General features: G+C 46.1%; 1 protein-coding gene across 2 annotated transcripts in view; it reads right to left on the bottom strand.

Annotated features, from left to right (window-relative positions):
• The window catches only part of LOC136718512 (membrane-associated phosphatidylinositol transfer protein 3), a 78,639-nt gene that overhangs the window by 31,116 nt on the left and 33,489 nt on the right, over positions 1 to 14,034 (bottom strand). Inside the window, exons 3-5 of one of the 2 annotated variants that reach the window (XM_066696267.1) lie at positions 11,609 to 11,716; positions 1,665 to 1,735; positions 734 to 954 (exon numbers count right to left, since the gene is read on the bottom strand). In XM_066696267.1, coding sequence (XP_066552364.1) covers positions 734 to 954; positions 1,665 to 1,735; positions 11,609 to 11,716 — 400 coding nt within the window. The remainder of the gene's footprint in view (positions 1 to 733; positions 955 to 1,664; positions 1,736 to 11,608; positions 11,717 to 14,034) is intronic. The other variant, XM_066696268.1, reaches the window with a different exon arrangement.

Genomic DNA, 14,034 nt, shown 5'->3' with positions numbered 1-14,034 from the left:
AAGGATAATAAATGTCAGCTGCATACTAATTATTATAATTATTCCCTTGCATGTTGCATTGAAGATAATGTAGTAATTATTTATTTTTCCATTTAGCTTACCCCTCTCCACTGTTCCACAGAGAAGAATGCTTGGCCATTTCAGCCCTGCAGTTTTAAGATCCTTGTTCAACTAACTATTTCATTTATTTGGCCTGTTTTGGTTTCTCCTTTTATGAAGCAAATGGCACAATTATTTGTTCAGTTCTTTAAAATGATTACCATCATTAAACACACAATCTCCCTTCACAACAGACTCGGTCCCACAGAAATGTCATTATCCGCCCGCTCACTATCTCCTAGACTGCAAATCAAGGTGTCTATTTAAGCCCCAGCATTGTGACTTTTTAATCTAAAACAGCTCAAATGTCTCTCTATAATTTCTCCCCCTACACAGAAGGCCTTTTTTTTGTTCAGTAAATTAGCTCTCTCCATTTGAATAGGGCACAAAACATTACCTATTAGTGCAGTATCTGTGCACAGCGGCCTGGCATCTGTGCTGTGAAGGGGAAATAGCACAAGACTCCCTGACAGATCAGTCTTCTCCACTGCTATGCTGACATGCTCTTCTGAAAAGGTTGGGGACGGAGGGAACATTTTCTCAGTCCAAACAATGTGGAGCACCTTGGCACCGATCAGAGCAGAACCCGTTTTCCACCCCGCAGTGGCCCCAAGCGCCGGCTCCTGACTCTTACTTGGAGACGAGCGAGAAGGCGTCGGCGCAGACGGCCGGGCACGGCACCAGCTTGATGAGGACGTGGTCGGCCGCGGCCTGGAAGTGTACCCGCGCCACCTTCTCCAGCACCGAGCTCAGCATGCCCACGTCGGTCATCTTGGCGCTCTGGTCCCCACTGCCCGTGTCCAGGATGTTGCCGCCATGTAGGACCAGGATGAGCACGTGGATCTTGCATTTCCTCTGAGACGAGAAGTGAGAGGGGATGAGGCCCAGTCCCACGCCAGTTCAGAACAGCATTCACCCACACAAGTGATAATCAAACCCGCCCATAAAAAGCATTGCTAGATACTGATGGAGCTTCCAGACGCAGGGGCAGACCTGATGGAGATGGATCTGGAAGCATGGCCTTGTGTATGCTGCCGGTGCCTGCTATGAAATGGCTGGCGTCTGTGTTTTGGAGGGAACTCTGTACATTGAACAGCAGAAGGGCCCTCCTCCAGTCCTCAAGAGCTGCTTGTGTTTATGGCTTTGGTACCAGCTGGGCTCTTTAAAACCTAATTGAAGTCATTATGTGTTGAAATGGACTGATTTAACCCTTCTCTGCTGAAGGTGTTATGATGACAATAAAACCTGCTTGAGGACACCCCTACTTTACAAAGCATTTAGCTGATAACTGAATAACTACGATAACATTGATGTACAGTATGTCTTACTAGTGTACGGCTTCATAAAGAGTCACTTTATAGTGTTATAGTTAGACCCCCGTATTTCTATGAAAGACATTTACAGGACGAGAGGTCAAAGGGTAGGGGTCAAAGTAAAGGTCGGGACAGGATGACTGACAGGTGTGGGCTGTGTCTCAATAGCTCTATACCCTTCCTGTTCTGGCCTCTTGTTATGCTTAAGGGGTTTTCCGCATCCTAACATGAAAACGTAGGGGGGCATCTTACCTCCATGTCCTCCAGCCCATCCATACTGCTCTGCGCAGCACAGCGAGAACGACCCAGCCTGTATAGGTTCTCTGTGTGGGAGAGGGAGAGAGAGAGAGAGGCATTTACAGGTTACACAAGACCCTAGGCAGATCTCAGAGCACAGTGATAATTCCACTAAATGCATAATGGGAAGAGGAGGGGAGAAAGACAATCATCAACAACAAACGCGTAAAAAACCTGCCGAGAGCTGGCAAACAGGCTCAAGGTTCAGAACTGGTTGCTTGTCAAGGGAGGAGAGGAACAGCCATAAATTAGGCAGGATGCAGTGAAGTACGAGAGGGTCAGAGGAGGTGAAGGGATCCGTCTGGCTGGTGGGCCGTCCTGCATCGCCTCCCCCAGCACCGCCCTACTGCCAGGCTCCCGGCCAAGTCATTATCCCCCCACCCCCCACCTGAACTGCATCTCCACTCATTCTGTTCATGGCGTAACTCCCTAGACTTGGAAGAGTCGCATGTCAAGGGACTGCTCTTTTGACAAAATTGTTCTGATGGACGTTGGGGGTGGGTGGGGAGTCTGAAACAGTGGTTCGAATCCCAGTGGAGGGGAAGGGCAGTGGTTCTCACCTCACACGCTACAAGGGCGGCACACACACAGTGCAACCCTTGTAACTTTGTAGCCAACAGCTGCACTTTCACCCATGCCGCTGTCACCGATATTGTGTTTTTTTTGGCTGCTTTTCCTCTTCCTAGCTGATCACCCATTCCCTACTCTTCCGGTGAGTCAGTTTGCATTACCGGGGTTCGCTCCAGACGGCAACGGTAGCTGCGCTTGTTAACACAGATGTTTTTCTTTACCTTAAGCGACACAAACCGGTGCCAGAGCGAGTGATCAATACTGCATTACAGAGCTGGCAGCTGCTAAATGCTGTTCCCCAGGCTCCTGAGAACCAGGGACAAATTCTGGAGCCACAGACATCATCGCTCGAACCTGTCTCTCATCCCCCCGTGTGTCAATCTGAACTGGGATCTTCGTTTCCAGTTCATGAATCTCGCTTTCCACCTTTTTCTTTGCTATTTGTTTTGTTAACCTTGACTTCACCCATTAAAAAAAAACGAACAACAAAGTTTGTTATTTCTCTGGTGTTATGTGATGTTATTTTGAGAAACTTGTTTGTTCCCTTTAAGCACACAACACTGTAATTGTGCCTTGTTTTCAGTGCCTTCTTCAGTTGTCGACCATCCGTTTAAGTAAATCAATTCAAAAGCAAGACTGAAATAGGCAATTCTAATTGGGATGTCCAAAGTAATTTGTATTCCGCGAACATCGATTTTTTTCTTTTAATCTTACATATGCGGTAAACACTATTATTTCTCTATGCATATATACATCAAAATGACATCCAGTCTACGTATGTTTGTATAATTTAATCTTCAGCTCGCAGCAAATTGCGTGGTATCCTCTGATCAGTATGGTGAACCGCAGAGAAATGCTGGTTAACCCAGCATGGGAGACAGAGCTCTTCATTACCACTGTGGATGTCTGACTGCTTAACAGGATCAGGGAAAGAAAGAGAGAGAAAGAGAGGAGGGCAAGAGGGTGAGAGAGAGATGGAGGAGAGGAGAGAGTTTGGAAGACAGGGCAGGGGAAGATAGGAAGATTCAGAGAGGTGGTAGAATAGAAAGAGAGAGAGGAAGAGACAGGGAAGGCGAGATAGGGAGAAAGCTGGAGAGAAGGGGCAGGAGAGAGAGGGAGAGGACATAAGTGAATAATAATCAGGGAAGGGGAGAAGGAGAGAGAGAGAGCAGCAGAGAGAACAAGAGAGATCGAGGGAAGTGGAACAGAGAGAGAGGTGGATTATCGATCTCCACCTTGATTTTTCTCTCCCGCTCTGTCTCAGAACGTCAGTGCCCAGCCGATTCAATGAAAACCTCTCACTGGTCTGCCCTCTTTTTCTCTCTCTCGCACTCTGGCCTTGTCTATTAAGTGGCATTTCTAAGGCTGCAATGCTCACTCCGAGGCAGCTCATTTATTTCCTCCTCGACAGAGCAAATGGTGGGAGAAGAAAAATAGAAACTGCCATTCAGATTCAGAAAAGGCTTGAAGTAGAAAAAGAACTACCAACCTAATAAATAAAATACCGGCAAAGAAAAACTAAAGTAAACTGCAGGGCCCTGGGGAGGAGGCAGTGTTCACGTCTGTAAATCGGCTGCATCAGAACAGATGATTCACAGAGGTTAGCCTCATTAAAACCACGTTACAGAAAAAGGATAAAAAGACAGGTATTTCATTGGAAATGAACTACATATGGACAGTGTCTTGAAACACTAGGTCAAGGTGCCACTCTGCTCCTACATCAGCACTTCAAGTTGTGGGTCTGATTGATCTCTCACAAGTGCCAAAGTGCTTCCCATGGTTGTACACCACTTGCTCTGTGGGTCTCCATTGGCTAACTGAAACGTTAAAGCCTGGACATTGACATCAGCCAGCCCAGAGCCAGGCTTCTCCCGAGGCCCGAGAAATCCACCAGGAAAAACACAGCTTTCACAGACCATACCGACCACTGCTGCAGAAAATCAATTAAAATAAAGTTAAATACCTTTAACAGGACATGCAAGTCATTAATCACGGTGAGGAGTCAATTTGGCAGGCAATGTCGATGTTAATGGACCAGATATTGAACCAATAAAGAGCGCTGGATGATGATGAAAACACACACACACACTTTGGGGGAAAAAATAAACACAGACAGAGCACAGCTGCTGCCCTTCACCGAGTATCATACTGTCCCTGTCTGTGCCTGTTCCTGTGTGTGCGTGCGTCTGTGAGTAAAACACCACAACCTAGACCCCCCAAAATCATTAAACACTTATGTTTACTGTACAATTTATATGTACAGTACTGTGCAAAAATAAGAATGCTAATAGATTATATTTATCCAGAAGAAAAATCTACATCAAATCAATATTTGGTGTGACCACCCTTCTTCTAGGTACACTTGCACACAGTTTTCGAAGGAACTCGGCAGGTAGGTTGGCCCAAACATCTTGGAGAACTAACCACAGTTCTTCTGTGGATTTAGGCAGCCTCAGTTGCTTCTCTCTCTTCATGTAATCCCAGACAGACTCGATGATGTTGAGATCAGGGCTCTGTGGGGGCCATACCATCACTTCCAGGACTCCTTGTTCTTCTTTACGCAGAAGATAGTTCTTAATGATTGTCGCTCTATGTTTGGGGTCATTGTCATGCTACAGAATAAATTTGGGGCCAATCAAAAGCCTCCCTGATGGTATTGCATGATGGATAAGTATCTGCCTGTACTTCTCAGCATTGCGGAGACCATTCATTCTGACCAAATCCCCAACTCCACTTGCAGAAATGCAGCCCCAAACTTGCAAGGAACCTCCACCATGCTTCACTGTTGCCTGCAGACACTCATTCGTGTACCGCTCTATAATCTATTAACATTTTTGAAAGCATTCTTACTTTACAGCATTTTTTTCAAACCTGCCTAAAACTTTTGCACAGTACTGTACATGTAACAATCGTAACAAAAACTGGAAATTAAAATAATCAGTGACCATGTTTGACCACTAGATGGAGTGATGCTGAAGTGCAGGTGCTTGTGTGAGGGGGGATGCCCTGCCGGCTAAGGAGCTGCATTTCCCAGGCCCAGTCTGGAGATCTCCCACTGAGACAGTTTGCGTTTCTCAGGTGGCCTGAGTTAGGGTGGCTTTTATAGCAGCTGCAAACTTCAAAGTAAGAAGACCAAAGGATGTGTGTGCGTGTCATGAACCGAGGCCCACGGTGGCGGTGGCTGGGAAGCACTGCCCAGTAAGGCTGCATGACCAAGAGGCCTGTAAAAAGTGTTGGTCGCTGTTTCGATGGCATTAGGACTCCCACGACCAGGGCCTCGGCAGGAGGAAACACAGAGACATCAAAGACAAATGTAACATCACAAACTGAGTGCCATTGTTTAACCCCTCCGTCCTCTCCTCTTTCAGCACTTTATCATAATTCCTGCAATGGGAGACGGGTTTCTGTTCTTCCTTTATGGTGGGATGCTCTAGGCGATTTCCGTTTCAACGCAGAAAGAAAAAAAATCATAATACCAAATAAAAAAAAAAAAATCTAATTAAATGGGAATTAGGGGCGAGGGAGATTCTGCATGCTGGAAGCATATGTTAAAAATGACTTGACGGCAACTCGTGTGTGTGGAATGCAGATGAGCCACAGTGTCTCGCCTGTCGCTCTCCGGTTCGGAGACATGCCGCTTTGTTTGGAAGTGACAGGTTTGTACGCGCCTGGCTGACGGCTGGGGATCTCAGATGGACTGATAGAGATGCGCAAAGAGAGCTGGGCTCATCGAGGAAATAAACACACGGTGTGAAACAGGAATTGTAACTAGAATTGTAAAGAAAACAATTAAAAATCTGATCATCAAGTGTTATTTCATTTTCTCCCCCATTTATCTGAAGGGGCACTCAGAAAAATGAACATGACAAAAGCCAGGATTTTAGAATTACACTTATCAAGGCAGCTTTGCTAAACGCGGGTTATGTAAGATGTTTTCTGAAGCACATCCGCTGGTAGAGAGACAGCGGGCAGACCGTCGGCCCCGAGGTGAGCGCAGGTGCCTGCAGCGGCCCACAGGTGGAGTGATCAAGCGTTGCGCAGGCATGGAAATGAAGGAGACAGAGACGGATGGGGGAATCGTTCCGTGACAAGGCGAGTTTAAGTTTTTGTGTTCCGAGCTTCCGCGGGATTTATGACGGTTATGGATGATGTGCCATCGCTCACGGCTACATTAGAGCCAGGAAAGAGAGACGTATCGGTGCGGGAATGCTGCATCTTCACCTGCTGGCTGTTCGGTAGGCTGTGTAGCACCTTTGTGCTAATATTAGCGGAGAGACGAAAGGCCAGGCGCCCGGGTCATCGATCTTGCGCTTAGATCGGAGAGCAGAGAGGGAATGCCTGCGGGCCCCCTGAGAATTAATCTTCTGTGCAGCTCTGCTATCTACTCCCAGCAGCTCCCTGTCACACTGGCATATACACAGACACGCACACGTTCAGATACACAGACATACGCAGATATAGACACACACAGGCATCACAGACATAGATACAGAAGAGATACACACTCAATACAAAAAAAGGATACAGATACAAAGATACACACGATAGACACATGGAAACCCACACATACACACAAACACACACACACGCACACGCCCACGCACACACACGCACACCTGTGCCCAGGCCCCACACATCCACACACAGGTGCAGGACAAAGAGGTTTCTTGGTGGTTTCGAAGCACAACCACCAACCGCACACTGATATATTACGGTTTTAATCAGTGTACAGTGGAAAGGATGAGCAGGAGAGGGGAGGTGAGCTCTAACTTGTACGTGTACGTCTCTGACAGTGCCCTCAATTAATCAAGCCTGTGGCCACATTTGCCTTTTGGAGGACAGGGGCCAAGTTTTGGACTCGTTAGATATCCTTCCCTGATCAAGGTTTTTCTCGAATGGATGTAGATGCATTTTCTTTGCAAAGGAATTTAAAAGTGCCATAAATCAAGCAAATGAATCGATATTTAACTGAAACTCTTTTGTCATACACATTACCTACACATCAATAAACAAAAACAGCCTCGATAAACAAATCACACAGACAGATGTCGGCAGCAAGATGTTTCTGTTCGGCTGGGCACTGGGGAAAGATCATTAAAAGCTGTAAGATTAATGTGACAAGTGGTGCAATAATCTCCAGCGATTGGGTTTGGAGTGCCAGTCATGAGTGTGCTGCTATTAGCGTCAATTATGTGTCTAAGGGGAGAGGCTCCTTGGAGGGGCGCTGGGATCAGTCCGTACAGTGGGAGCCCAGGGCCGTGTGTTGCTGGTTGAGCCTTTCTTCTCTCTAAGACTTCTTACAAAGACAGTCCAGACTACTGCTGCTCACTGCTGACTTCAGTTCCTCGGCTGTTTAACTGACCTTGCAAGGGGCTCGATAAACGGATCTCCAAAGAACCGAATTACTGCAGACTGCGGTGAAAAAAGGTGCACAAACAACACTGTACCATCAAAATGCAAATCTCAATGTACATCTTCCACAAATGACGAGTAAGTTCATAAGATGGAGCTCAGGGATATTTTAAATATGTGACTGAGAACAGAAATGTGTTTTTCTTTTTTGCTTAATTGTTTAGAATTTTTCAACACAGCCTTTACAGGGAAGCGATCAGCCTGCAGTATTTTGTGCCTTCCCAGGGATCTCATCCTACTTCTAATTAAGTCAAATCCCCACGGACTGATCTGAAGATTTTCGATTAACCTGTGAGGAGGTTTTCAACGAAAGCGCTAACTCCTTAACTGCACCGGCACGGAAAGTACTTTATTTGTGTTAAAAGCTTTATTTAATTTCTACAAGAACAAATCTCACCTTGTGTGTGTGTGTGTGTGTGTGTGTGTGTGTGTGTGTGTGTGTGTGTGTGTGTGTGTGTGTGCCTAAGAACAAAAATGGTTTCACAAGGGGTGTTGATTTGTAATTAAATATAACAGTCTTTTGCATCATCATATCACACAAATTGTATCTATATGGGAAAGCATTTGAACAATAATTGAAATTCAGGGCCTGTACGTCAGACAACTTGATAATGGATCCTGTCCCAAAGTTGAGTGTCACAGAGGGTTTCTGAGAAAGAGAAATGCAACTTTTCATAGCCAGTCTTCTCACCACAGAACACGTCTGGGATAAACTGGGACAACACCTCAAAACTAGGCCCAACTAAACCTCTAACTAGCCTGTATCTTAAATTCCTTGTCTTCTCTTTGTCTTGTTATGCACTTAGTGTAGATTGCAGATTGATGGACGAGAAGGAGGGCGCGTATGTAACACAGACAGGGTGAGTCTGGGGAACGAACTTGGCCATTGAGCCAGTGATAATGAGACACTGGGGACTCAAAAAAGTGTGTCCCTGGGGGAATCAGAGAAGTGTGTCACCAGGGTTCTGGCGTCATCAAGTTACTGAACCAGATGATAAGGTGATAAGGGGAACAACCACAGTGGAAACCCAAAAGAAAAACAAGCATGCATTTCCCTCCAATCATGTGTGAAGTTTTTAGCAGTAGATGTTTTCTACTCCTTCTTAACACAAACTAAACCCCACCCCCGCCCTTCTCCACCACACGCCTCTGTGCTCCTGTAATGTGGCACTGCTGTGTCCATTTATTGCACCGAAGGGATGGCCGATGCTGCAGCTGCCTGGGCCCTGCTGCTCTGCCAGGACCACGGGCACGGAGGAGGGTGCCAGTTCCAAGAGGTCAAGCAGGCAGAGAGGGTCGGCCGAGGGTGCTGCAGATAGGCCGACCCGTCCAGGTGCATCTCACTGGCCCCCCATCTGCCCCATGTGACGCTTCCGTCTCAAGCTTTCTACTCTTTTATGTTTCAGTAACAGAGCAGTCTTTCATTTTGTCATCGTTTTTAGGCCAAAGTTTAAAACGCAACTAAAGCAGAAAAAATAAAACCAGTCAGCAGGAAGATGAATATATTCCAGTGACAGGCCACAGTGCAGTGGCAGATCCTGAACGCCAGCCAATGCCTGAGGTGGAAATGAATCTAAGCTTGAAACTGCCAAGACCAGAGCACTGCCTGGCCATTTTAAGTGACTGTATATAAACACACATCTTGATTTAATGGAATCAATGGGCAGCCCAGAGTCCGCTCGCTAATCTAATAATAGCCAAACCAGCTGGGTGCATTCCAGACTGGGGACTGGGACATAATATACAATAAAAAAGAGGGGAAAAGGACTTGAAAAAGTTTCTTGTGATTGATGTGACAAAGCGCCCCCAGATTTTTATTAAGTTCCTTTGTAAGCTCTTTGGCTGCCACTAAAGGTTTAGACCAAACAAGCTGCCCCCCCGTATATTTGCTTAATGTCCCAGTGAGAGTGGAAATGCAGTGTGCAGCTTTATGCAAGTTATGATTAATGCATGGCAAAAACCTCCCCTTGGGCCACAGTAAACATCTCTCTGTCCCTCAGATTCCTAGGAAGTCTATCTGCCTTTCCCCACGGGACGCACAGGCTACACTTCCAAGTTTCAGACGCGATGTTGAGTCTCCATTGGCAAAGCACAGGTCTCCCAAGGATTAGGAATGGCTAATTAAGGAACAGTTTAAACAAGCCAGTGCGGAAATCACTGAGCGAAGACAATCATGTTTTGATTTGCATCTCATCAATTTGTTTAATGACTTGTTAAAAACAACGCAGAGTTATTTAATGCCACTGCATACATTGAGTGCGACTGCGGGGAAAAAAACCAAAACAACGCACTGCCAAGGAGGTGCTGGCGGCTGACGAGAGTATTACAGATATTACAGAACGGAGTCAACTGGAAAGCAAGTCCCAAAAGCTCATTTGATTATCTGGGAAGATACTCGGTGTCCTCCCAGGAGCTTTCCCCCGACCTTATTATTAACTTTCCCTGGGAGAGGCATCCATGTACAGCATTCTTAGCACATACAAACTTGTTTCTTGGCATCCACTTCTGTGATTCAGTCCATGATTCGGGATGTCGTGGACTGTGACACCGGCAGTGACAAAGACACAACCTTATCCGACTCGGATTTGTAGACAATTGTGTTTTCAGGCAGTGTCCCTCTCCAATACCAGTCCAGGTTTTTGATTTCAACCAGCAGCTCATCCTATATTACACTATAACACATGCACCCATCTTCCATGTCAAAATTAAAGAGAACATGATTGTTTATTACACCAGGAAGGTAAACTGCACCGAGTAAGTAGGTGTCTGTCAATCATCAGCATTTAAATGCCGGGAAAAACTGGAAAAAATAGTCCAATTAAGTCTTTAAGGAGGTGAAATTAATCCTGCAACCCTGTATCATAAAGAGCTTAAAGCTAAAGTACATGAAGTACAAGTACATGTTGTGACAAGATGATTAGATCAAAAGGCCGGTTCGAAGGTTCGAAAGAGGGGATACCAGAACAGTTTTGTGAATCAGCCTTCAGGAAGGTGAATGGGGAGGGAGGAAGCTGTCCCGTTAAGCTCGGAGGTTTCATTTGGGCTCCAAGCAACCCTTTCATTTGTGTGGCCTCATCAATCTTTCTTGACGATTCTGCTGCATTTGGAAGACGAGTGGCAAAGCACGGGGCTGAAGGATGTAGAATCCCCCTTCCTTCCGAAAAAGAAAAAGGAATATAAACCTGCAGTATCTATGACGGAGGAGACTACAAAAAGGAAAGACTTAAAATGAACAGTTTACGGTCCCCCCCACCCCCCAGTCCACAGGGATCGTTCTCGGGCACAGGTTGAGATTGTTTGAGTACGAGCATGCGTGAGCAGGAAACTCTCAGCAGGCTTCTTTACCCAATTCCACGGATCAGTGATTGCTGTTTGAAAGAATAAACTTCATAATGCGAAACAAGTTCGAAATTAACCTGGACACACTAACGGTGAGCCTGTAATAACTTTAGCTGCATTTTTTTACCCTCTATGCCAAGGTGTTATTACATTGAAGTGAACGGATTAGTCCTTTAGGTGAAGCAGCCCTTAATCTCTCCATAAAACATTACTTGGGTTAATGGATTGGCGTTCACGTCATACTGAACACAAATTACAGCCTTAATTCTCAAGCCAAAAAAATACAAAAGCGTATGATTTATTTTTGCAATTCCCTCTGTCTTTAATTCCTCTTGGGATTTGCAGTGTGATGTAGGGCCACACCAATCCAATCCAATCCAAATCCAATCAGCAGCCTTGACACATGGGCAGTAACGAATGCAAGCAAACAAAATGAAGAAAAAACACCTAACCCAAAAGGGAGTAGGCACGAACACTGTATCTGGTAAATGGAACTGACCATAATGCAGGGTCCATATTTAAGTGGAGCTGCTGTCACCCGTCACACACACCCTACCCTCCCGTGCAGCCGCACATACCTTGCGACTGGTCGATCTGTCCCAGGGTCTCTATTTGCTCAACCAGGTCGTTGGAGTTCCACTGGCTCATTCCCAACAGGATAGCACTCTTCCCATCCATCACTTCTTCTAGAGCAGAGGGAGAGAGGGCAGGGAGAGAGGGACGGAGAGCGGGTGAGTGCCGGGGAGAGACAGAGGGGCCGAGGCGAGGCAGTGACAGGGAGGCAGAGGGACAGGCACAGTGAGTTTGGGGGACACGGCGGTGATGGAGAACCAGAGAGAGAGAGTTGGCAGGATTTTCTTGCTTGTTTTCTCTGACCCACGTATTGTGTAGCTCTGAGGAGCCAAACCCTTATTGAACACATGCTGTAATTGAATCATCGCTGAAAGACTCTTGAGAACTCTATAATCAGACTCATTGTTTTTACGTACAATTACCCATTTATACAGCTGGGTTTATAATGGAGCAATCTAGTTATAGTACCTTTGCTCTGGGATTGAACCCACGACCCTCTACTTCAGAGTCCAGAGCCTTAATTACTACTCCACACTGCTTCCAGTACACGTGAAGTGTGTTGCATTATGTACAGAAAATAGAGCCGCATTTACTGTTAGAAGCATGGACTGGCATTTGACACTAATGAGGTGTTTGTGCCAGCTCCATTTTGTGCTTGGAATTGTCCAGACTGCTTGTGTTCTGTAACACCAAAATCCCCTTTAGGTCCTCCCTCGCTCTCTCGCGGCCCAGTGTTCAGAAACGGGGCATTCGGTGGAAGATTTTAATGACGAGCTGGGCAGACCGCTACAGAGGCAGAATCTCCTCTGAAGTGTGAAATCTGTTTAAAGGCACGGTGAAAAAAATAAACCGTAAAGCAGGCTCAGGCTTGAGGATAAATAAATTATACATACAGAGAAGAAAACAAAGAAGGAAAAAGAAAAGGAAAATCCAACAGGCCAAACCCCAGGAAGAAATCAGAACGAAAGGTACTGAAACAACAAGCCACAAGTGGAGCCTGATTAAAGCCCTTTTCACTGGGGGAGGGGAAGCGAGAGAGCGAGAGAGAGAGAGTGAGAGAGAGAGAGCAAGAGCGAGAGGCTTCCTTCACACTGACAGCTTCAAGAACAGACCGCAGGCAAAATTCAAACCTAGCTTTACTGTGGAATAAAAGTCTTATTCACTCCTGCAAACCACCTGAATGTGACATCGGGATTCCTTTAAGGAACTGAGCTACGAATGGAGCTGTAGGGATTTCCAATTGGCTCCTATTTGGAAATGAATTACAGAATGGAATACACACATTCTGTAATTACAGTGTTTGGCCAGGGAGTGGCGCTGTGTACATGTATACCTATCTGTAAAAGGAATAAATAAGTGTGTAAGTAAGTACAACATGCTGGTGAGAAACGTTTGACATGTATTCTGTTAACATGCTACTGCAAAAAAAATGCCTTGGCACAGGGAGAATCACGTTTCTGTTAATTCAAGCAGTAAAGTAGGGCAGACATAGACCCTGCTTTTCTGCCCCCTTTGCCCCTTACCAAATTTAAATACAATTTATTCACTATTCAGCTGCCCTACCCTCTGCATGCTGTGTCCCTGGGACTATCGATGTCTATCTCAGTCAAAACCGCCAGGAGCTCTCCGTGTGTGGGCTGTTCCTCTGCCGTTCGACGGGCCCCATCCCTTCGGCACAAATGAACGTGTATCCAGCTCTCAGCGGCTCTGTCTGGAGGCTGCTGTTCACAGCTTCAGACTGTGCTGAAATATTTACGCTGAGAGGCTGGGAGGTGTGAACAGTGTGGGAGCGTTCTCACAACAAGCAGCGAGACTGAAAAAAAAAACCTGTCAAAATCAAGCATGACTCAGTGCGTTTCTTTAGCCTTTTTTACTTTATCTTTTAAGTAGGACTCAGGCTTCATCTGCACCTTCAACCTTTCCTCACAGGCCGCGTTGAGCTCCAGAAAACCACAGTAGGCACACCCACACTGAGCCCTCGAAACTTAGAGCACTTCTAGATATTTAATGAACTTCCTGACAAGGTCATTTCCATTCCAGGGGCAAAAACTGACAAATGCTCAGGGAAAAAACAGCGCACAGATGCTTCGAATTAGATCGCAACAGTGACTCACTCTCCAGCTCTCGAGCCGATTGGGGCACAGCGCAGGGAGGCAGGTGTTCAGCGCAGCAGTGGAGCGCAGCTCTCTCGGCCCAGGTGCTGGTTCATTGTAGCGTTGTGTATACCTGCTCAGTCACACCTGTGCTCAATCTTATCAGATGAGAGGAGCCCAGTGTCAGGGGCAATCGAGCTCACCGAGTGGAAATCACAGCGCCTTTCATCTCGTAGTTTAATCAGAACCATTTAATCACAGTTTCCAGCCAGGAAATACAAGTACTGTTTGAAGACCAAAAAAAACTGAAAAAAGCTAAATTAATTGAACAGTTGGGG

Source organism: Amia ocellicauda, chromosome 22, assembly GCF_036373705.1.
Source record: "Amia ocellicauda isolate fAmiCal2 chromosome 22, fAmiCal2.hap1, whole genome shotgun sequence".
Taxonomy (NCBI): Eukaryota; Metazoa; Chordata; class Actinopteri; order Amiiformes; family Amiidae; genus Amia; species Amia ocellicauda.
The sequence above is the reverse complement of the archived record's forward strand: the minus strand, read 5'-3'. Positions and strand labels throughout refer to the sequence as shown.